We start from the raw sequence: 25,290 nt of genomic DNA on the forward strand, positions 1-25,290 counted from the left end.
ACCGCTCAAGTTCACTGACTGTGCATCTGTTTGTAGAAAGTCGGAACTGTGCGCCAAGATCTCCGCTATTGTGCGACAGGCTTGTTATCGTGGTGAGACAGCAACAACAAGCGGTGCAACAACAACGCGCATTCTTCTACATGTCCATTAAATGCTTCCTTTTGTCAATAATCTCAGACTGTTTATAGGACTCTTTAAATTATGAGCCCTCCACTGAGGAACAACAAACCAATGAAAGTTTGTCCTCCGCCGTCTGGGCTGACGTTGAACCTTTGTGAGCGAGGGTTTTCCTTCGTATCCTTTAATTAGTGGAGTTATCAGAAACTCAGTAATGTGAATGCCCAGACACTTACTGCTTTAATGTTGTAGGTAAAGTGTAAACACCTGCAGGTTTCTGGCACTCGGTCTTTACAAGTTACCGAAAACAGCATTTACACTACAGGACAGAATGTACAGAATACACAGAAAAGACGAGCTACAATAATCAGACACTAGATAATATACTAATAAACAAAAAAAAAAACTGCCAGTTAAGATATTCAAACATCTAAATATTTTTTTCAGACAAGAGAAAAGCAGGAACTGAAGTAGGAGGAGAAGCACATAAAGTCACAGCAATAGAAAAAAAACTAATATTCATCTTGGCATATCTGACTATCAATAGTTTATGTATTTTGAATAGGTCTCATAAGGCTGCGGGCTCTATTTAATGCTTAACAGTAACTGATTTGTGACGTGACCATAGCATTTTATACATATTTCACTGGCCTGTATTTACATATAAGTGCGACCTTATGAAAGTAAATTGGAAACGTTGAATTTGACTCCAAAGACCCTTTTCATCTGGGATTTTAAAGTTAATTTAGATTCTATCAGAGGTTTTTTTTTTACTCTGTTACAGCTTGTATTCTTTCTCTTGGTCCAGGATCTTTAGGTTCCACACTGGATCTGTTTGATCCAGAGCAGAACCCAGCGACTATGTTGGCTACGTTGAGGTTTCAGCAGCATTCATTCAACATTTGTTGAATGTTAATTAAATGTTAATTAATGTTAATTAAATATAGTTTCTGTCAGTTAACATTTTTATCGTACATGTATATTAGTGTGTCGTCTGCATACATTTGAATGTTGGATGTTTGACATTCAGATGGAAGATCATTTCTGTAAAGAAAAAAACACTAATGGCCCAAGAGTGGATCCCTGTGAGACATCTATGAACAAATTGATTCTGGCTGTCTCATATTCATTACATGAATAAAAGTCAATGAGTTTTAAAGTGAGAAATGAAATCCACTTTGCTCGGTCAGTAATATTTCATGTTTAACCACAACACGTTTGTCCAGCAGATATTTTAACATTTTCCGTGAGGGAGCATTTGTCATTTTCTATAGAACTTTGAAACCAGATTGGGTGAAAGGAAGCTGAGTACATGTTCAGAAAGGCGATTATTTGTTGAGTTATGAGTTTCCCTGCAAATTTAGACGTTTCTGGTAGCATATTGACAGGCCTGTGATTTCAAATGAATAAAGGTTCTCCACTTTGTCAGATCAGCGTTCTCTTAGCTGACTTTGATGCATAGGGAACACTGCCTGAGAATTTTAATAATAGAGGATTTTTTGTTATTGGAAACCAATTACTTCATTTGTTGTGTATGAGTTGAGTGATTTTATGATTTTTTTTTTGTTTTTTGTTTTTTTTTTAAGTTTTAAAAGTTCAAGTTCTGTGACATTTCCTGAGCTAAAAGCTGGTCTTATTGTATTTTTTTTTTTGGAACAATATTTAGGTTTGTTGTTGGCTGGAAAACCATAGGTGATGATTTACACAGAGTCGATAAGGAAATTGTTAAAAGTTATCTGTTACTTCCTTAGAAACTGTCCGTTTATCCTACCATCTGTGGAGTTTTTCCTTTATTTTTAATTTACCCCGTCAGTTTTCCCAACTGGTTCCAAATGGCTTTAGAAATTTCCCTTTGCTTCCTCTAGTATGACCAAGAAAATCTCTACTTTGGCCACATTTACAATCACTTTAGTCTACTGTTGTGAACAATTATCCTAGCAAATTTCATTTTGATCCAATGTATGGCGAAGAATCCCGACTTGCGTCGCCGGCTGCTAGGCCACAATGAAAACAGATCAGTGCTCGAGACCGAAGACAGGATTAATGATCTGGATAACGTCCTCAGCATCTTTTGAAGTGGTGAGAAGAAATATAAATCCAAAGCTGATGCCGGGATAAGGAGACATGTTCTTCCTCTTCCGATATGACTCTAAATCTGATTAACAGCGTTCTCTGTCACTAATGCTCCGTCCTGGCTGCAGAACAGTCGGCCCGTGTCCGCCGGCCTGGGAAGAAACGCCCAGTGTGTGCGTCCATCACGTACTACAGCCGGATTAGAAGTCCCTGTTGCTCTGTCCGGACCACACACTTGCTCAAATCAAACCAAAAAAAATATGAGCCAGAAGCAGAGGCTAAATCTGCAGAGGGAGCCCGATAAGGAGGCGGAAACGTCGCAGCCGTTTTGAGGATTAAAGAGAGTAGTAACTCATTCAACATGCGTCACGTGAGTTTCCTTGACTTCAAATTGACATTGGAGGGGGAAAAAATTAAAATAAAAATGTAAATACAGGCAACCCCCCTAATCCCCCCCCAACCCATCAGCAGGATCTACAGAGAGAAGAAAAGGTTGAGTAAAATCATGACGATTCCTGACGGGAACTCCAGGCCTGACTCATGTAGGATGGCTGCTTTCCATTAACCTGATTACGAAGTCCTGAAATTGAGCATGAAATGAATTTTCCTAATCATGCGCTTATCTGAGGGAATCAACATATGCAAGCAATATGACTTGTCAGAGGTGGAGTGACCATTCAAGGCATTTGTTAGAGTCCAATACAATAAAAGTGGAGCCCTGGTGTCTGGAACAATTTCTACATCTTTTATCTTTTGTTGTTTTGTTTTTTTATAATTAAAAACATAATGTTTTGTAAAAGAAAAAAATAAGCAACTGTGCAATCATCCTAAGGATTTTTTTTCTGTGTTTTGCTTTTCCTCTTCCTGTTGGTTTACGATGATTCTTAAGTGTGTTTTGGTTAAATCACAATCCACTTAAATTTGTTCAAGATCTTTGCTTTTTTTTCCCCATCTGGCAGATTTAGATTTAAAAGGATTTCCATTTCATCAAGAATTTTGTTTTCTGATTGGATAATAATAAATCGTCTTTTGAGAGAAGAGACAAACATCTCTCAAAAGATGATATGTCAAAGGGAACTGGCATGCATTTAATTTAAAAAAGAATTTTTTTTTTTACATTTTAATGAAAAATTCTTCATACCCTTCACAATAACTACTGTAAGCAATCAAAGTAGAACATAATCTGTATTTTCCACAGAGGTACATCAGGTGTTCATTTAGACTTTTGCAACAGAAACCAAATACAAAAATGAACTGCCTGCCACAGAGCACTAAATCTGAATCTTTCTGTTGTTGGGGAAATCGACCTGGAGTTGATTTCAGTAGAAACCAGGAATGCAAAGTTCCTCTGTTTACTTTTTGGTTCCATCTTGAAACATGTTAGAAATGTTGGCAGCTTTTTGGGAGACTCTGTGTTGCTGTGAAGGTCTGCATTCTCTGGTCAATACACAGAGAGAGAGAGAAAGAGAGAGAGAGACTGATGTTTACAGCTAGCAATGCTAACTACGCTAATGTGGCTAATATGAAAAGTTAAAGACAGAAACTGAAATGACTTTGTCTTGGTTTTCACTTCTGATGGCCTTATGTCAGAGCCAATGCTCTCTTATTCACACTGTGGGACTTTGATGTAAATAATTGATAAACAGACTTTTCACAACATTTCACAAAACCAAATTGCAATCTACTAAAACCGGTGTCAGCAGACTCCAGGTTTAAATAAACCAGAGATCAGAAATGTGCCTCAACTCTCCAATTGTTGATCTTTGTTTTGAGAAATATGACTTCTTCAAGCTGCCATTCTTTTAAAACCTTGACTTTTCCTGCTTTTTCTTTTCTAAATCATCAGAGTGCGGCTAACACAAACCCACAAAATTCCCACAAACTCCCCTGCATTTGTTTTGCTGTTCTCATTGCTGTTTGTTATGGTTGGACAACCACACCGCTCACTTCAGAGGGTCTAAACATCTCAGCTGGAAACCTTGACCTTCTAGATTTGGGTCTAAATGACCAAATATGCAGCATGATAGAGCAATAAAACAAAGTTTACTTCTCTGGGCTACCCGGCTTGTTGAGCATGTTTAGAGTCTCTGATGACACAAAAGTGACAAATTTGAGTAAGACCATGATTGCTCTGCCTGAAATATCAGCTTATATTTTCAATACTTTCTATTTTTAATACATCATGTGCTCTTTTACTATTATTATTACGTTATGAATACAATCGTCTAACATTCTGAAAGGAAATCTAACCTGAGCCTCATGTAACCAAATATTACAAGAAAAAGATATTCAATTTCTGACGTGTGACAAATCTTTGACATTTACAAGAGCAGTGTCGTTTTTCCCCCCTCCAAGCAACACTGAACCAACTCTACACCCACAGCAGGGCTCTGGAGGGGGTATGAGCATTAGCCTAAACATTTTTTTTAGACTTGGAGAAAGCGTTGGACTGTGTCTCATTGGGAGTCTTGTGTGGAGAACTTTGAGATGATGGGGTGCCAGGCCCCCTTGACACGGACTGTCATTACATGACCAGAGCTGGGTCTGAACTGCCGTCAGCAAGTCGGACTCATTTCCAGAGAGAGTTGGACTCTGCCAAGGTTGCCCATTGTAACAGATTCTGTTCATAATTTTTATAAACAGAATGTAAGTCTCGAAAGTCTCGATTGTCTCGGCGCAGTCAAGGCGTTGAGGGGATCCGTCCAGGTGGCTTCATTATTGCGTCTCTGCTTTTTGGAGGCAATGCGGTCCTACTGGCTTCATCTGATCATGATCTGAAGCTTCCACTGGAACGGTTCTCAGTCAAGTGAGAAGCAGTCAAGATAAAAAAATTTTTAAAAAATCAGCACCGTTAAATCCAGAAACTTGGTCTTGAGGCAGTTAATGGTAGAGTTCCTTCCAGGTCTTTCCCCAAGTGGAGGAGATCATGTATCTATGGCTCTAGTTCATGATTGAAGGGAAAATGGAGTGGGACATCAATAAGGGTAGTGGTGTGGCGTCTAAGTGATGTGGGTCTATCATTGTGATGAGAGAGCTAAACCAAAAGGAGAAGCTCTGGATTTACCGCTTTGTCTCTGTTCCTTTGCTTTCTTTTGGTCACAAGCCAAAAGAACAAGATTGCGGATACAAAAGCCTGAAACGAGTTTCTTACGAAGGGTTTCCCTTGGAGATGGGGTGAGAAGTGCAGTCATCCAGTAGGATATCATTATTGAGTCTACATCAAGAGAACCCAGGCATGTTCCAAACTTGAGAAGACACAGAGGAAGACCCAGGACATGTTGGAGGGACTATGTTTCTCAGCTAATCTGGGAATGCCTTGGGGATTCCTCTGAAGGAACTGGAACAAGTGGCTAAAGAGAGGAAGGCCTGGATCTTTCCCCTGGATTAAGCAGAAGATAACGGTAGGATGGTTGAACATATTCAAAATCAAGAAATGCAATGGGACATCCGCAGCCAAACTGAGTAAAAAGGTGCTTCTCATAACATAACAGCTGTCTAATAGCGTTGACACCTGCCTTTACTTTCAGATCGACTTCAGCGTTCACACATCTTTTCTTTCTTTCAATAAAACCTGAGACCTGCGTGCTGCGAGCTTAATTAGAGCCACCGGCCGACCGTACACATGCACGTTGCATCCATCGGTGCACAGATGCAGACCACTCACACCTGCAGCAAAGGCTGTGATCTACATCACAGCAATAAAAAAAAACTGCTTTCCTGCTGAACCGTGTGGCTTTTTCTCTCCCAACATGAAGGCATGCATTCCTGGCCAACCCCGCCACCCATGCCTGGCTCTTTATCTGTGCTGCTCGGTGAGTTTACGAGTCCTCGCTGATGCCGTCAGCAAAATATGCACGCCGACCGTTTGTTGCATCCCTCAGCGAGCACTACCAGGTTGATTTGATGAGGAGAATTAAGGATGCTTGGCTACGTAGGACATCCTCATCAAGCTGAATTCATGACAAAGATATTTGTGGACGCGGCGCCTGTCCGCCATCTGTCTCATTAGTGTGCAAATCCTCCTCCCCGGTTAGTAAGGTTTAAAAAATGTGCTTAAAAACTGACTCGTAGGACACGGTAAGTTTAACTTCTACATTTATTGTCGCCCCCACCGCGCTCTCATCCCCCTTTGCCCCCTCCCACCTCCACGTTTATGAAGACGGGGCAAAAGTAATTACAGAACACCTTGAAGTGACCACAGGTGCAACTAGGGTCAGTTCCACCTCCTTCCTCTGCCTTCAACATCAGAGTTTTTAATTGTCTTTAATTTTAATACAATTAAAGAGAATTATGGGGATAAACAATGCATGTTGGAAAAAGTTGGTTTCTTAATCAAATTTTAAGTACATATCATATTTTGCAAATTTGTCTGTTTATGTTCTATTCTCAGATTTCAGAAACATGCTCTGATTGGTTGGTTTCTTTTGCCAAACATGAACATAAATGTCTTACTTTGGAATAAATTAGTTATTATTGACTTTGTAGGTAAACATAAACCTACTGTATACTATCTGATGTACCAGACTATAAATAGCTACAGTTTAAAAAAACCCAAAGTATTTTGTGTCATACTATTTAAAGTCCTTTAGCATATGCTAAAGAAAGTGACTGTCAATACAACACAAAGCCCTTAAATTCTATGCACTGCTGGTCAGCTGCCTGAAAGGTGACTTCTAGACCTAAGTACTTATGTGTTAGTACACTGACCATTTGTTTACATGAAAGATCAATATATGTATATAGCTTACACGTATAAATATAAGGGTGGTTAAACAATGACCATTTTTAATCAGGAATGCTGAGATTTAATCATGATTAATTGTTAAAAAATTAATTGAGTTGATGATTTCTAAAACCAATTAGAACTGTCGATTAAAGCAGGTGGAATATGTTATAACTTCTCACGTTTGATTGCTTTTGTACTTATCACTGCTCACGTTTTGTTTCTGTCTTTTCATTTTAGTTTAGTGTGGCTTCAGTCGTGACTAAGCCGCATGTAGAGTTAGGCTTCGTTATGTTGTTTTGTCTACAACAGTAAAATAATTTAGCCGTTCTTCTTGTGCTCCGATTGGCTCTGTTTTCAGAGACGACTTTTTTAAGAAGCGGGAAGAGGGGAGGGATCGGCCTTGTAGAGAAAGGAAGGAAGAAATCATGTTATATATATATATATATATATATATATGTATATATATATATATATACATATATATATATATATATATATATATATACTGAACAGGCAGAGTGCCTTATACCACGTAGTAATTACCACTACTAGCTGCTGAAGTATTATAGACTCAGTTTCTCCATGTTCTTGAACCTCCAGGTTAAAAGTCTCCACTTTGTGGATGCTGGTGGTCAGTGAGCTGCAAGAGGACGAAATGGATGCAGAGTTCATGTGTTGGGAGGTGATTCCTACCATTCCTGGCTGGAACTTGTACAAAGTGACACCAAACAGACGTACAGCAACTCGCTTTTTACTGCGTTTCTCTTTGTGGTTGTCGAACTGACTGCAGTGTGGTTTGGAGAAGTTTGCCTAAAACCAGGCACAAAAGAATCTTTCCTCCTGAAGTGGACGACATGACAGTTCAGCTCATCAGAAGAAGAGCTGGTCAGGTTGTCAGTCGCGTGAGATTTGGGGTGAAACCTTCCAAGTGAATTCCAAAACGGAAAACCCCAAAGGCAACCAAACCTTTTTTGGGGTTTTTTTTTGCACCTGAGTCAACTATAACCCCCCCTCCCTGCTTGGACTATTTTCACCAGGAGGAAAACGACGGATAGAGACAGCACAAAATCCGCTGCGCCTCCGTCCCCACAGACCTCACCACGTTTTGTATTCGAGAAGGTTTCAAAGACATTGTGAAACGGTTCCCGTATGTGAGAGGGCATTACATATTCACCCCCCGCCGTGAGTCATCTTGCCCCCCCCCCCCCACCCACACACACACACACACACATACGCACAGCCGCAAATATCACGGCACATCAGCAAACCGAAACAATACCGGTCCTCTCCAGTTCGCATCGCTCATTTCCCCTCTTCGCCTTCAGCGGTGCCACGGGTATTTGGAAAGGAACTAAAGAACACAAAAAGTGGTGGTGGGGGGGGAACAAGCAGAGCAGTGTGTGGGAGGAGAAGGGAGAGAGGGAGGGTGGTGGAATAAACGGGACCAGGAGACACAACAGTGACAAAGATCTGTCTGAGAACAGGAGGAGGGAACGGGAGCAGGGATGCTGTGGGAAGTAAGGAAATATCTGGACAAACTATGCTTTGGTTTTCCCTGACTGCACTGACATGTAGGCTTTAAAACCACGTATATAAAACACAGAAAAGAGAAGTTTTTCCTGGGTTTGAGCTGCTCATAATCCACCTGGTTGGAGACCGATCAGGTCTGGGGTTGCTGTTTCTCATTACTCACTTAGATGGATTACACCACTTTTGGAGCAAGCCTCAGGATTAAAGCCAACTGCGGGACAGCGGTGCAGTATTTAGTCCTGCTCTCTTTCCAAAATAACATTTAAATAACACACACACAAAAAAAACGCTTGTGAGTCGAACAGGTTCAGAAAAACTGAAGCAAAAAAGAGAAGAAAAAAAAATCAAATCCTCTAAAGTGCATCTGGATCCTAGAGTGATTTTTTTTTCTTCTTCTTATACCTGACAAGGCCATCAGCGTTTGTCTGAACCTCGCAAAAATGTTATGACTGAAGTTGGACAGACCTTGGATTTATTGCCAGGTGCCAATTCTATGATTCTATAGACAGTCGCAAAAATCTCTAGATTACAAAAGCAACTAAAACACTGCTGGCTCCTGGCTAGATGATTGCAAATGGATAATGCATCATCTAGCCAAAAGAAAGAAAAAGAAATACAGTAAAATACAACCATTTATCGGTAGTCGATGTAGTAAGGGTCTTAAAATAAAGTTATTTAGTGCAGAAACGATGTAGAGGAAACTCATTTTATACATTATATGTAACAAATGTAAACATGTTGATTCATCTGCTTTGGCCCAGATGAAACTGAGGTGGGTCGCCTTGGCAACGAGCACCCCATCAACGAGAAACAGGATGAATCTGTGATGCTGTGGGCTTCTTTCTACTTCAGTCTGGTTGCTACAAAGTTTTTTAACTCGATGCAATAAACCATCTAAATGTTTGACCAGGCGATGGCAACTTGATGCCTGGATGGATCATTTTATAAACTGAATTAAGTTTGTTTTATTCCTGGGACTGAACTGGAATGAAGCAGACAGTCACAGTCGGTTTTTGGTCCTCCAGGGTTTTATTTCCCCCAACATCCGGAGCTGCTGCTGCATGTTTTCCATTTCCTGCCTGATTACTCTGAATAAATGCCACTAGAGCCACAAACTCTTACAAAATAAAAATAAATAATAATTAGATTCTACATGCTTCTGTCGTAAAGTGTAGTGGGGAGACATTTATTGTAAATTAGCACTGTGAATTGAAGTGAATTTAGAGGGTTTGGGAAAATTGTTAGAGTGGACCTCACTCTGTTACGATCTAAAGAGGGGGTTTTATTTTTTAATAGAAATAAGGCGGATTCTATCCGTAATGAGTTTTTCTACTCTGCTAAATCAGAAGGAAGATGGTTAATCAGACACAAAATTGATCAATAATAATTGGAAAACCAGTGGGGTGAGCTGAAGTGCCTGGAGAGATTCATCTGTTTGGTTAAGCTTGTGAAATGTTACCGGAGAAGACAGGAAATGTTTTTATGTTAACAGAGATTTGATTGAAAACTATTACTGGTTTGTTTGTTTTACCTGGTGAATAAACATAAAGTGGAAAAAAATGGGGGATTTCGACTCGTTTTTTGCAAAAAACAACAATAAAAGTTTCGTTTACTGTAAGGCGTTTGTACACATTATTAGCAAGGGAATCAATTATTTATCTGCCTTGTAAAAGACGTGTTCTCAATTAATCCGCAAGTAAAAAAGAAAAAAAAAACATGACCATTTAAAACAGATACTAGATTCAATAAACAATTTTACGCGCGGGCGGCTCTGTGTGTGAACTTTTTTTCTGAAAGAGTGCAGAGTGTGCAGAGACACGCGTGGGTCCACTCACCCGCGATCCGGGCTTCTGTGCAGAGACTTGAGGCAGGTAGCAGAGGAGCAACGGGGCCAAAAAGCAAGAAAAAGTGAAGACAACAGCGCTTGGCAAAAGCATGACGGGGAGCTGGTGGCGCACCGAGAAGCGCGCAGTATCTCCAATCCGGGAAGAAAAAAAAAACACACAAATCTAAGACGTTATTATTAATTTGAGATCCCAAAAACACATATGTATGTAGAAATATCTTCACTCTTTTCTTCTTGTAATAACTTCCTTGCTTTGTCTGTCCAATAGCTATTCACATAGTGCCGTGCACAGGAGCGGACATCATGACCGGCCGGAGACCGCGGCGGGAGGCTTCATCCACTGCGGGAGGATCAGCTGTTCATCGCGGTTTCCACAGGTTCAGTGTCGCTGCACTTTCATTTAAAAGCCAGGCTGAAGGCTGCGTCGCTGACTGACGCTCTGCCGGAGCCAATGGCGGCGCCGCCTGGTGGCGAAGCCGCGCCCATATTGAGAATAGAAAAAAAAAAAAAAGAAGAAGAAGAAGCTACGCAGGATCTGGTTGAGTCAAGAGAAGCTGCCAGCTGCAGAGACCCCTCAGTGTATTATCATTCGTCTTTGAGAGCAGAGACAATGGCCGAGCGACTGTGAGGTTAAACTTTGGGCTCTCATCCCCTTTCAGGGACGTATAATGCTCTATAATAGGCCAGTATCCTGCTGCTGTGACATTTAGCCTCTGTACTTGGGTTACAATGGGAAACATCTATTGAATAAAGTCAATAGCTGTCACACACAGCCCAGGGGGTCAGCCTGTGTTTGAAGATCTGCCACTGCCGACTGGTCAGAAATGTGCTTTTTAATTCATGATTTAGTTTCATAGTTGTCGTTAAACCAGTTTCGGCATCCAGTGTGAAGGTTTTTTTTCTTTATTTAAGCATTTCATTTTTGTATTTTTCATTTGATTTGTTGACAGCAAGCTTTGGTGTAGAAGGAAATAATTTCCCTTTTTTTCCAACATAAGCTGGTTTTGTTCAGTCATTCTTTGGTTTTGGGTAAAGTTGATCAGCTTATCAGGTTTCTTTCAACTTATAGCAGATATAGGAAGTCTGTTTTAAGTTTTTGTGATGTAACATCAACCTATGAAATAATTACCTGCTTCTTTATAAATTATCTTAAATATCCATGATGGAGGTTTAATGGTTGTTTGATGGCAATCGAAGCCACCCTTTGGTTTTGGTCTCAGGGTAGCCACTAGTTTTCGCCTCTGGGAGGATGAACAGATGATTAAGTTAGCATATGATAGCAGCAGTTTTGTGAAACTGGTTAACAATTTAGCTACAATTTTTGTAGTTAAGTTATCAGTTAACTTCAGTTGTTAAAAAAATGTTATATATATCAAATATGACTTGAAAGAAATTCAACTTTGTAATTTAGCATCTTGAAATTGGGTCTTTGTCACTTTAAAAAACACCGGCGCTTTCTGAAACTCCACTTTCAGGAAGTCACTGCAGCATCGCTCCTCTACTAACCCTTTAGCCTTTAGCAACTTTTTTACCTATGTTTCAAAGAAGTGGCTTGTATGATGAGCTCATCAGATGCATAGTTTCACCAGGTGTTTGCTAATTGCTGCTGGCTAGTCTGAAGGAGTCGAGTGGGGTAATCGCGGGGGGGTGGGGTACCTCTGTGAAGCAGAAACTCGGCTTGAAAATTGAAAGAGGGAGTTTTGTCCTTGAAGGCGGAGCTAAGTCCACCCAGGCGTTTTGGACAGTGGAGTGGTTGCCATGGCAATTAAAGGAATTTTCAAACATGCATGAAAGAATCAAAGCATCACTCCAGGTGTGTTTTTGACGAGGCACATGAAATTTGAAAAAATCTATTTTACAAATGCTTTCCCTTTAACTGAAACTCACTTTAAAAATCCTTCGCCATCCCTTTAACTGCTTGAGTTACTGCTCTCTATGTGAACTGTTTACATGTAACATGGTCCAACTATAAACCTTGAAGCACACTTTTCTTCTCAGTACAGGACTATAATTTACTAAGTAATAAATATATATTTTAAAATCCAGCGATGTTGCTGTCATATTTTCCCCAACTAGTGATTTTGTTATTGCCCTGACTGACACGTGCGCTAACTGTGGCCTTTTAAAAGTGAAGCCACATCGCAGCCATCCAAACAAACCAAGCCAGTTCTGGCTGCCACATTCTCTCTCTCTCTCTCTCTCTCTCCCCCCCTACTGAGAAGGAGAGAGCATGTTACAGGGAGACGTGGTGCAGGTGTCCAGCTCTACTCCAACAACCTCTCACTTCTTCCAGGCTTTTAAGAGCTGAAAAGGCCCATCCGGCTCCCCACTCCCCCTCCTCCTCCCAGTCCTTGTCCCTATAGATATTTTTAATTGTTGGTTTTGACAGTTCAACGGCCCTTTGAGTGCCTCACTGAAGAGCCTTGTAATCGGAGCAATTGAACTGCTGGAGCTGGCACAATTAGGGTCACCGCTGATGATTCCCGGCTAAATGAAGGGAGGCTTCCTCGGAACGGATCGGCGACAGGAAGGGGAGGCCGGTGGGGCGGTCATATTTGGAGAGAGAACAAAAGAGGGAAGGAATGAATTCGATACTGTGAATTCTTCTTATCGGAGCAGTGTGTGTGTGTGTGTGTGTGTGTGTGTGTGGGGGGGGGTGTGTGTGTGTGTGTGTGTGTGAGAGACATCTTCAGGCTTTTCTCAATCTGGAGATCCACCCTTGTAATCTGCGGCAGCTGGTCCACTAATGTTCAGAGTACTGTGTGTGTGTGTGTGTGTGTGCGTGTGTGTGTGTGTGTGTGTGTGTGTGTGTGTGTGTGTGTGTGTGTGTGTGTGAACCAGGTTTTTGTATCTTCGTGGGGACCTATGTGGGGTTGTGGGGACCACTGTTCCTTTTGGGGACATTTTATTAGACCCTATGTTGGGAAATACTGTTTTTTTGGTTAGGGATCAGGTGTGTGATGGTTAGGGGTAGGGTTAATGTTAGCCTGTAGAGAATTAATGGAAGTCAATGTAAAGTCCCCATAAGTCATGAAAACACAATTTTGTGTGTGTGCGTGCGTGCGTGCGTGCGTGCGTGCGCGCGCCCTTGTGCGTGGGCGCGTGCGTGTGTGTGGGATGGGTTAGGGGGGAACAGGAGTGTCTCTTGGAATGTTAACGAGATCAGTTTATATCTTCCCTCTCTCTTCACCCCCTTGTGCCCCTCCCCGGACAAAAGCAGAGCAGGTTTTCCGAGGAACGAAGCCGTCGTTGATTCTGTTGCCGTCTGGCCGGACATGAAAGGAAAACCGACCAACAACAACAACAAAAAAAGAAGAAAGAAAGAAAAAAGAAGAAAAAAGGGCAGAGGGGGTAAAGTGAACAAGTTTACAGGACACATATTTCCTAATTACTAGACCGCCCCCCCTAAGTCCTCCCCTCTCGCCCCCACCCCCTACCCAGGCTCTCGCTCTCCCCCGCCGGCTTACATCAAGTACACACGGCTGAAAATTAGCAGGTGTCTGTAGACACAGAAACAGAGAGGGCAGTGCAGAGGCCACCCCAGAGATCTGTAGAGGGGGCAGATTTAGCACAGATGTTCAGCCATGATGATGTCACACGAGCAAAAAAAAAAAAAAAGTTCAAACGCACAAAGACAGTTCAAAGATGTATTATTTCTTTATCTCTCTCTCTCTTTTTTTTTTTTTTTTACAAATTCATATTTTGTGAACAAACGCATTGAAAAGTACAAAATAGAATACAGTTTTGGTGGATAGAGCACCAAAACTGCAGCAACACACTCACATACAGACATTCTTGTACTTATATACAAACTGAAGACTTTGTATTGACTTCCATTCATTTTAGTAACTGCATATATGCCAAACCAAGGCATTCTCCCTAACCCATTTTCCCAAATATATATTTTATTTCACTATTTACTTTTTCTTCTTTTCTTTTTTTTTAGACGTTTTCAAGGAGGGGTCACAGCCCCCCTGGCCCCTCATTTTGGGGCACCACTGCTCTACATGTAAACAAACCTGGTCTCGTACGGAGCAAATAAGTGGACAAAGACAAAAACCATCTGGAGTCGTAAACTTTAACAACAACCACCCTTATGAAAATTGGCTGAAAAGTTCAACAGTTCCATCTGATCACGGCTCCCAGCTCCAGCTGAAGTTGCCAAAGAGTTTAGCTAACTCAATTTGTCTATATGTTTATAAGAAATGAAAAATGCTTTAACCTGGCCTCCCTGCCAAATGGCCACTTGGCACGTAAAGAGTCTGTAAATGTTTTGGATTTCACTCTTTACTTCTGTTCTCGCGCACACTGTGACGAGTTAAATATTAATCAATGACAGGGAAACAGAAAGTCATCAATTACTAATTAGACAATCTTAGAAACTGAGCAACTTTTTTAAACAGTAAAGCAGCGATTTAGAAAATATGTATTCATCGCTTCCATTTTTAAACCTGTTTGAACATTTTCTTTCTTTTTTTTCCAGCTTCTTATTGCTCTAATCTAATGAAAAGGCTGATTTATTCAAATGCAACTTTGTTCAAATACATTTAAAAAGATTTTGTAGTTAATGTCTTATGTAAAGCCCTGGACAGAATCATTATGCATGATAGATACTGTAAGATTTCTAGATTCACCTGATTTAATGTGGAAACTCAGACAACTAAATACATTTACAACACAGCATGAAAGACAGGCAGAGAAGGGGAAAGGGGGAGGGTGGCATGCTGAACAAAAAAAAAAAAAGAAACTCAGGGGTCAGATAGAAAACCCCTCGCTTTTTAAAGTATCATCTGGATTTCATTTTTATAAATTCCACATATTTTACATGTACTGGCTGCAATTTTCACTAGCTTCTAAATTGAGGAGCCACATTCGGGGGCCTCAGTTGGCCGACAGCGCCAGCTTCTCACTCCCCTCCTTGAGACACGAACTTGCACGCTTTGAGATGGAAGCGCTCGGCAAATAAATAACCCAGGAAAGCCAGCTTAACTGTGAGATATGAGGGATTTTTTTATTCTTTTCTCTCTTTCTCTTTTTTTTGTACAAAGTGAGTGAAAAGGGAAAGTGGCAACAGAGAGTCGAGGGTGTGAAAAGAACTATTGAGTCTGGGCTGGGGGTCTCACACCTGCGCTGTCTATTCACCCCACTGTTTATACACTGTCATCCACAATTAATACCTCCTGGGGACGGGGCTGCCTGCCCTGCACAGGGCCCCCAGACCCATCCAGGGCCCTTATGGATGCCTAATTGAGCATACCGCTCTCCTGATTGAATTAACAGCTCGGTCTCTGGGACCTTTTCGCCCCTTCAGGGGAGGAGAGAGGGAGGCGGGGAGGGGGAGCGCTACACACCCCAAAAATGGAGCCCTGTTCGGTCCAGCAGACACCAGAGCTGGAGGAAGAGGGAGAGGTGGAGAGAAGGGAGGATAAAAAGCAAAGGGTCAAGCGGGGGAGTTGTTGAAACTGTCCAAAATAACATGACCTTTTCTGTCAGCAAACCGAGGCTGGAGGAGGTTGCGGGAGGGGGGTGGTGGGGGGCAGGAGGTCCCGGTCTTCACAGGCCCAGAGGGTTCCAGCAGGGCAGCGAGCTTCCAAGGCAAGAGAAGGGACAGACTGTAGCAGAGGACACGTCCAGACACTGCCGCACGCCTCTGGAACTACATCTGTCTAACAATCCGCATGAAACATTGTCTTTTCCTCTCTTTTTGTTTTGTTTTGTTTTAAGAGTCAAAATCAGTCTTTGGACAGCTGAAGTTTGGTTCTAATAACGTTCCTGCATTGGTTCTTTCCGATCAGTGCAAGCACCGTATGTTTGCTGTTTAAAAATAACAAAAGTCCATATATAGGACAGGAACAGAAATGTTTTCAAAATCCTTAAAATCTTTTACTTTTTGTGCAGTCGGTGCTTTATTGGTGTCGGTAACACTGAGTTGTGCATTATGGTTTTCAAAAACTGTTTGAGCTAAAATCTGAAATGTGGAGAGTATATTTTGTCTTCAGAAGTCACCCAAATTAATATCAGTACTATTCCAGTAGCTGGGTTTCCGTTACAAACGTGCGCAAAACTTTGTCGATTTTCCACTATTGTCAGAAAAAAACACAATTTCACAATTGTGGTTATTTCCATTAAATGAGAAACACAGTTAAAATCACATGTGACTAAGGTTGTTCTCACGATAAGTTATTTTTAAAAAAAAGTGCCAGACCATCATCCTCCTACCACTTCCTGTCTGCTTTGTCAGTTCCACCAGTAGTAACATCCGGTTGTTGATCACATGACTAGTGTGATGTGAAAAAAGTTTTTCCATTGCAGCGTTGCGAAACACACTCATTTCAATAAAGGAGCAAACTTTTTAAAGTCATGCCATGTGGTCTGAATCAAATTTAAGTTCAGACTTTGACTGGGCCGCTAGTCAAAGTCTGAACTTGTATTTTTTGAAGCCATTCACAAGTGGGCATGCTGGTGTTATTTTCATGCTGCGTGATTCAAATGCACTTGAGTTTGATCCTCGGAATTCACTGTTTCATGGATAATTTAATTCCTTGAAACTTGACCTCTGTCTTTTTAAAAGCTCCAGAATCAGCTCATCAGATGTGCAGTTCCACCAGGTGTTTGCTAATTGCTGCTGGCTAGTCTGAAGGAGCAGAGTGGGGGAGTCACAAGGGGAGGACTGCTCTGAGAGACAGAAGATCGGGTGCTTAGAAACCGAGCTGCACCTTTAAGATGGTGCTGGGTCCAAACGGACGTTTAGCACAGCTGACCCGTTTCCACGTGAGATTGAAAGATTTCTCAAACATGCATGAAAGAATCAAAGCAAACCTCCAGGTATGTTTTTTGATGAGGGAGGAAGATTATGACTCGGTGTAAAGCTAAAAAGAAAAAAAAGTCGACTTTACATAATACTACTTTAATGACTGAAATCCTCATGTGGAAACAGCTTTCTTAATTAAATAAAGTTAAATTTGATTTTGAAGTAAGATGATTTGAAGTGTGACAAAAAAAAAACTGTGAATCCAGAATCCATCAGCATGTGTCACCAACAATTTAAATTAGAAACACTTGAAAGTTTGTTTGTGAGCAGACAAAAAGCTGTACAGAAATAAACATAGAGAGAGAGAGAGAGAGAGAGAGAGAGAGAGAGAGAGTGTGAGTCTTCTTCAGTGTAAACCCACCAGCCGGGCTGTTCGGTGGTCTCCATGAATGCACCGAGCGGCTCACCTCTCGATGAACCCCTCAGTCCAGCCCACCAAAAACAAAAACAGAAACATGGAAATGTTGTCGGTCAGTGAACTGTGCCCCATTCTGAACCCCCGTCCACATGCCCCCCCTCACACCCAACCAGACTCTATGCCCCCCTATTTAACAAGCTAGCTACCACATTCCCTGTCGTCGCTCGCTACCCGCCGTCGACCTGATACGGCGCGCGGGAGGGAGCCAATTAAACTCGCACTGTTCCCCACACCGGGTCAGGAGTTTAGTGGGTCATTATCACTGTGGTTTTCACTCAGGGTTATCTAATCATCACTGAACCAAACCAGACGACTGCGGTTATAGAAAGTGGCTTTCGGCGCGTTAATTGAGGCTGCCGGTGGTGACGGCTGAGGGAACGCAGTCGGTGCTCCTCTGCTTGTACGAGAGTCTGCGGCGTAGCAAGCAGATTGTGGCGGCAGATATAGTGGCTCAAGAAATGTAGACATGTTACCTAAAACGTACAAAGTAAGCATATTTGTATGCTCAGATTATTAGGTAACAGAATTGAACTGTGTTATGTTTTCTTGTGTGTTGTTTTTTTTTTTCTTGAATCCTAAAGTTGTGTCGTTTCTGTCACTTCCTGGAATATTTTAACTTGTCGGTGTGATTGGTTCTTTTTCATCCGAGGAATACGCTGATTGGATGAAAGTGATTCCCTGGCGTTCCTGCTCTATTTATACACATCTTTGCAGATGCTCACCTGTTAATACCCTACTTTGTGTATGAAAGACGCATTAAATTTCTCACCTTTTTGGTCTTCTTGGTGTTCCGTACATGATCAGCAGCAGATATATGAGCTCACATGAGTTTCGATGCACACTCGTATCGTATTGGTGACACAAAGACAAGGCCACTGGAAAGTTGTGTGTCCTCTCTTCTTTGTAAAATAGTCCTGGCTAAGTGATATTACACAGAGTAAGTATTTGAACAGCAGCTGTTTTTCAAGTAATGTCATAAATTTTCAAATGGATTTAAGTCTGGGCTTCGACTGGGCCGTTCGGCAGAACCACTGCAAGTGTATGTTTGGGGTCATTGTCCCTCTGGGAGGTGAATCTCTTCCCCAGTCTAAAGTGTTTTCAATTCAAATCCATTTTAAAAAAATAATTTTTTTTGATCCCAAACGGAACTCAATAAAACAATATTCTGCGGTGTCTGACGGTTCCGTCGCAGTATTTGACTGCATCCATCTTTCCTTCAACACTGACCAGTCTTCTGTCCCCACAGCATGATGCCTCCTGCACCATATATTGTATCATGTGATGTGCAGTTAGTGTTCACCTGGACGCAGCGTCCCGCATGTATGCCAGAGAATTACGCTTTTGTCTCTTTGCTCTGTAAAATCCGCATAAGACCGCGATAGTTTAACAACCTAACCCTTGTAACCTCTCCACCGCTGTATTCCTGTGCTCCTTTGTGTCCGTGACGTCGTTTGCTCACAAATATTCTCTACCAAATCTCCCAGACCTCCACTGAAGAGCTGGATTTGTACAGAGTTTAAGCTGCCGGTCGATTGTATTCGCTAATGAGGCAAATTCTGTAGGCAAATGGTTGAACTGGATCTTATTTAGGAGGCTGAATGCAGAGGCATGCCAAACCTGTTAGAATTTCTCTATAAACATTAGGAAAAGCATTTCCTTTCACCTCATTAATGCACTGTATTGTAGCCGGTTTGTCACAATAAAATAAAATAAAATAAACCAACAAAATGGGTTGAACTTTGTGGTTCTGATATACACAACGGGGTGAAAAGATATGGATACTTTGTGCAAAATGGTCATTTTATTATTTAAAAAATTTCTTAATCTCAGATCTTTTTTTATTTTTAGAAAGGTGGGAACCACTAGGAACAAAGCTTGTTTTCTCTCTTGTGAAATGAAAAGTTTAACACATGTTTTTGTTTGACAATCAGGTTAATGGACTAAAGTTGCTGAGCAGACAGAAAGTTGGGAAAAAGAGTTCGACAAAAAAATAAAAGATTGATAACAGAATTAAATGAAAACAAATAAAATCAGTTCAGTATTGTTTTGTGTTTTGTTTTCCTTGTTTGATTTTTAACACCTGATAGCTTCTTTGATTTTCTTGAGCAAAAAGAAAAAAGAAAAAGAAAAAAGTGTGTATTTTCAAACTATCCGCCATAATCTCAATCCTCCATTTATTCTAATGAAGAATCCACCGCCTGTTAGCGCCTGGCCGACGCCCCAGACCGTGTTACTGCGGCGCCCTCCTGTGTTCATTTTGATTAATTACACACAGGTTCACAACCACACAGGAGTTGTTAATGATACCCGCTGTTACGCACCTTACTGCGTGCATCTATGCTACCTATGGCTTTCCCTTATTTTACTTAAGTATTTTATTTTATTTTATGTATTGATTAATGATTATGTTTTTATTTTAGTAATTACTTGTCTTTCTCCGCTCCACTACATTTATTAATTGTTTCTTTAACACCGTGTAAGCCCTTTCTACATAGTAAAACCGGAAGCGTTGCGAATAACACCGCATTTATTTATTACAAATCATTATTTGATTTACTCGGTATTGTATTTCAATTGTATGTACGCTTACTATAATTTTTATTTAATTTATTTTAATTTTAATTTTTTTCTTTTGCTTCTAAAAGCCCAGTTTTAGCACGTTTAAACCGGAAACTGTGCAGACAGCTTACAGTCCAGTTACCATGTTATTTTTTTATTTATTTATTTATTCGCGACACGTTCATTTATTTATTTATTTATTTATTACTCCTACTACATCTCCCCTCATTTTTCCTCTGTTATTATTATTATTATTATTATTATTATTATTATTATTATTATTATTATTATTATTATTATCTACAGCATCTTAATCTTAAAGCGGTCAGCTGCGTGAACAAACCTCTGTTTCCTTGCCTCAACAAGGCGGAGCTTAGGATGCTGAGATGAGGCGAACTGCTGAGAAGCAGGTGGAGACGGCGGATGTTTACGCGATGCGCTTCACTTAGGGAGGATCAGAGGGAGCTGCTGGAGAGGATACATCTGCCGTTGATGAGAGACGTAGTAAGACAAAATAAATAAATAAATTAATTAATTAATTTAAAAATCACGCTGCTCTGTGTTCAAATCGTGGTCGGGAGGCGTCGATTGGAGCTCCGCCGCAGAAAGAGGCTGACGGGCTGCGAAGCGAAGCGCTCCATCTGTCTCCATCGTGTAGCTGGAGGCTGCGGCGAGGTGATGCTCCATCTTTGGATCGGCGGCCGGAGCCGTTTTTCCTGAAAGCCTGCTATTATGCAGGGAGCAAGGGAGGCTGCGAGGATTAAAGGGGAAAGAAGCACTGGTTTAGAAAACATTTGGCACTCTGGCAGGTCAGTAGAGCTAAACTATGTCGTACAGAATTGCGTTAAATCCACAGAATATCCGCGTATTCACATTAGTCGACGTGTATGTTTCATTTATAGCAGTCTGTGACTTTAGACTGTCATTCAGTTGTTTTTCCCTGATGTGGATCACAGTGGAAAAGTCCAGGCCTTCACTGTTAGCAGGTGCGCGCCTATAATCAATTTGGCCCACACTCCTTTACAATACTCAGCTCATTTTCTTTACCATATTTTTCCTTGGCTTCAATGTGTGTAGGTACATGTAGGTCGATTGTGTGAAGAAAAAAAACATGGCTATGAGTAATCAAATTCTCTCAGCCTAGTAACTCTGCCAAAAATAGCCCTTCTGTTAAAGGGCTGTGATGTTTTTCTGTGCGTTATTTCACTTCCCCCGAAGGGAAAATGTCTCATCTGGTGTAAAATCACTGAGTGTATGAACATGTGCTCATGCATGCATGCATGCATCCCTGAAAGCTTGGCTTGACCCTTCCCCCACAGACGGTATCTCTGATCTGAGCTGAATTTTATGATTTAGGCTTTAACCTCCATTTTTCTGTGTGTTTTATACATCCACTCCGTCTTGCGCTGATCCCTGCCCTCTTTACCCGCAGTGTGAGCCAACTATGGTCGACCCCTCAGATGTTGAGGAGCAGAACAAGTGCAAAGGCCCACAACTTGACACACCAACTGTGGCCGCTGAAGACTCTCGACTACCAGAACCGGCCGATGACACAACGACTGAGGAGGAAGGTGATGCCGGTTTCGAGACGCCACCCACTGGCAGCTCGGAGCCCAGCCCCTGCCACACTGCGTCTCCGGTGGGGCCACAGGTCAGCACACAGGGGGCAGCACCTCAGCAACCACAGACTCAGACTGATGCAGATTTGCCACCGAAACTTCACTTGGACCTGTATAACTTTGATTCGCCCGAGGCGGAGGGCAGTCGTTATGTGTTGACGAGCCCCCGTTCTCTGGAGGCATGTGCTCGATGCGGAGTCAAACCCGTGGAGCTGCTGCCTCGCCCGCTGGCCGACTTTGTCCGGGAGGCTCCAGGCCGGTCCATGCGTGTCGCCACAGGTCTCTTCGAAGTCTGTGAGAAGGACAGACATGGCAAACTCAGGCAGTGCAGGGAAGAGAGGGAGAGGATCATTAGGGAAGAGAAAAGACGGATTCTGCAGGCAGCTGTCAACAGCAGCATGTCTTCATCCTCTGTGGATAAAGTCACATCTGGGATCGGTGCGCCTCCTAAATCTGACACAGTTTCCTCCAGCTCAGTTCCCAATGTAGGAGTTCCCTCTAAACCTGCAGCATTGGGTGCAACTATCCTATCAAAAGCCTCCACCTCTAATCTTAGTACCTCCCCAAAATCCATGCAACCCAGAACCAGCCCACCTGCAAAGTCTGGGCCCAAAACATCCCTTCCACCTGCTAAGGGTCTATTTCAAGGATCAGTCAAAGCTTCGGTGTCCTCATCATCTGAACATACAAAAACCACACATCCAGTTTCATCTGGTCCCCCACCGGTGCTCAAGAAATCTGCCGGTGGTAAATCGTCCAACACTTTTCCGAGATCAACACCAAAACCTCCCTCCTTCCCCAGAGCCAACACGACGTTAACATCATCGGTGTTGAAGCCTGCTGTTCAGAACTCCAACCCGCCTCTGAACGGAGTAACAAGAGGGCTGTTCTCTCAGCACAACGGACATCTTGGATTCCAGTCCAAGGCCCGAGGGAAAAGCCATTCCCTGGAGTCTTTACAGAGGAGGATGGATCCCATCTGCTGCTCGACCTCCACAACCACCACGACTACATGCACCTCATCGGAGTCCGGGGCGTCATCTGCTTACAGCTGGGATGGCGCACGAGATCACTGGGCCAAAATGTCAAGTCCTCGAGCTCGCACAATGGCCACCTTCAACTCCCTGATGGGCCGCAGCCTCAGCCTCGGAGACCTCAGCCACTCCCCTCAGACGACACAGAAGGTGGAGCGCATTGTGAAGGAGGTGAAGCGTCGAGGACTCAAGGCCGTGTCCGAGCGCGATCGCAAGATCGCAGCTTTGATGCTCGCCAGATATCAGGAGGAAGACATCATGAGCCAGACTCGCTATGTCGCTCACCTTCAGTGGGACAGCGAGCGCCGGATGGAGGAGCTGCGGCGGGAGCAAGAGGACAGGGAGAAGCAGCGGGCGGTGCTCCAGTGCCAGCGAGTGTGGCAGACCCAGGTTTCGATACGTCAGCAGAAGATCTGCCAGCAGGAGCGCGACTCAGCCGCCGCCAAACTGCGGCAGGCCGAGGAGCATGAGGAGCGCTGGAAGGAGCTGGCAGAGCAGCAGGAGCGCAGCCGTCTGCTGAGGCTGCAGCAGGCGGCGAGAGAAGAGAAGCACAAGAAAGCTCTTCAGGAACAGAATCTGAAAGCCCTGGAGGAGGAGAGGGCTGCAATGCTGGAGCAAGAGAGACTGCTCCTGGAGGAGAAGCTTACTATCGCTGAGCTGAAGAGGCAGGAGAGGGAGCACCAGGCCCATGAGGAGAGGCGAGGTCTGAATAAAGCGGAGAGGAGGCGTCACGCCGCCCTCATACAAGAAATCGCCCGTAGAGAACAGGAAGAGAGGGATGAAGCTAAGAGGGCGGCAGAGGAGAAGCTCAACCGCTCCCTTGAGAACTACGAGCAAATAGTCGAACGGCGGGGGCAGGAACTGAAGGAGAAGGCCAAGCGTGAGGAGAAGCAGATCCAGAAGGCTCGCAAGGCAGCGGAGAAACGCGAGAAGCAGCAGCAGCAGCTCCTGGAGGCCCGCGTGAAGGAGGCTGCCAAGCGAGCACAGCAGGCCGCCGTGGTGGCCGAGGAAAAGGCCAAGGAGAAAGCCAAGCGGGCCGTCCAGAGTCGGCAGGAGAAGGAGAGACTCCAGAAGCTCAACAGACAACGGGTGGAGGAGGAGGAGAGGCAGAGGCGCCTGGAGCTCCTGCAGTCCATCGAGAGGAAGCTGGAGAAAAGCGAGCAGATCTTCAGGGAGAAGAAGGCGGTGCTGGAGAGCGCCCGCTCTGTTGCCCGGGCGTCCTTCCACGTGCGGGACAAAGTGCGGGAGGAGACTAACATGCGCACTTTTGACAAGATGGCCCTGGAAGCGCAGCTCAAAGCGAGTCTGGATGAAAAGTAAACCCACAGCTTCGTCGTATACCGCCAGTCATATCATCGGCTCTTGACCTTTGTACACTCAACAGGTTGCCCTTCTTCCAATCAACACATATCTTTACATTACATATCATTACCCATGAGCAGTTTTATTATACTTTTGACCACTTTTCCCACAAAAGTGAACAAATCCAGATTTGTATTATTGCCGTATTAGAGAAACAAACCATATCAGTAGTCATTTCTCAACAGTGAAGCCCTTTAGTCAGGCGGAGCCAGCTTAATGTTTAGAGTGGACAGAACAATTTTCTTCTTTTTGTCGCAACACAACCTGCTCTCTCTCTCGCCCTCTCTCTCTTTCCCTCTCTCTCTCTCTCTCATTTCGTCCTTTTGCCCTTAGCTGCGTCTTATTTCAGCCACTGGACTGGAAGCTGTTCTGGAATGAAAGAGTCATTGTTTATCTGGAAGCACAACTTCACGACAGCTGCGGGGGCTTTCAGGGGGACACTCCTGTTAGTGGGAAAGGAAGCCTGAGGAAAAGGCTAAACACAAATGGTTCCCGGCCCCCTTTTTTTTTGTACAAATGCGGACAGTTTGGAAGTCAAGCCCAAGAACGGAAGCTTGTCCGTCCTTTCGGTGCTGACTGTGCAGCGCCAGGAGGTGCAGAGGACGGTAGATATTGCACCACAAGCATTCCCCCTTCAAATTCCCTTCAGGAACTCTGTTTTAGTCCCCTCTTCATGTTAAAGTCAGCACTAAAGCTCTCCAAGAGAAAACCTTCACTCGATTCCCCGTACCATCCTCCTGCTTCCAACACAGTGTCATAGTGACCGTCTCCCAGAACAACAGGTAGGTGGTTTAAACCTCCCCGTCTGTTTTTGTTGCATTCTGCTGCAGCAGTAGTTTTAATAATGCACTAATCCTACAATTTTCCAGCTGTGAAAAGGGGAAAAAAAATAAAAATAAAACTGAAGCGACACACATGAGATGAGGCCGTTGCCATGGCAATACAAATCTGGCTGGAGTTGCAGAAAGCGCCTGAGTAATGAGGATGGTTCACTGGGAGCTCGTTCTGGATGTTTCTTTTTCCCAGCCAGGATTTTGGTGTTAAATAGAGTCTTCTAGCTGTTAGAGTGCAAAAACATTGAATCAATCAAACTTTATTTACACGAGAAAGTGTTTCACCGAGGTTCAAAACAGCCCTGGATGTTTCTTTTCTTTTCTTTTCTTTTTGTCACAGTACAACCACAACTGGAATATGA

At 43.0% G+C, this 25,290-nt stretch overlaps 2 protein-coding genes across 10 annotated transcripts in view; one reads left to right on the forward strand and one right to left on the reverse strand.

The window, feature by feature from the left end:
• smoc1 (SPARC related modular calcium binding 1) overlaps positions 1-11,412 on the reverse strand; it is a 62,757-nt gene extending 51,345 nt beyond the window's left edge. For 3 of the 9 annotated variants that reach the window (XM_014994873.2, XM_088002867.1, XM_014994872.2), the window contains exon 1: positions 10,282-10,978. In XM_014994873.2, coding sequence (XP_014850359.1) covers positions 10,282-10,383 — 102 coding nt within the window. In that variant the 5' untranslated portion in view covers positions 10,384-10,978. Of the gene's footprint in view, positions 1-10,281 lie in introns of all 9 variants that reach the window. The other 6 variants (XM_014994864.2, XM_014994866.2, XM_088002866.1 and 3 more) reach the window with 4 other exon arrangements.
• A 10,103-nt stretch (positions 11,413-21,515) lies between these two features.
• ccdc177 (coiled-coil domain containing 177) lies at positions 21,516-25,290 on the forward strand. The gene has a single exon (XM_014994858.2). It carries the CDS (start codon positions 21,525-21,527, stop codon positions 24,051-24,053), a length of 2,529 nt encoding a protein of 842 aa, XP_014850344.2. The 5' UTR covers positions 21,516-21,524; the 3' UTR covers positions 24,054-25,290.

The sequence above is a fragment of the Poecilia mexicana genome, unplaced genomic scaffold (assembly GCF_051168715.1).
Source record: "Poecilia mexicana isolate PSO_F unplaced genomic scaffold, ASM5116871v1 scaffold_22, whole genome shotgun sequence".
NCBI lineage: Eukaryota > Metazoa > Chordata > Actinopteri > Cyprinodontiformes > Poeciliidae > Poecilia > Poecilia mexicana.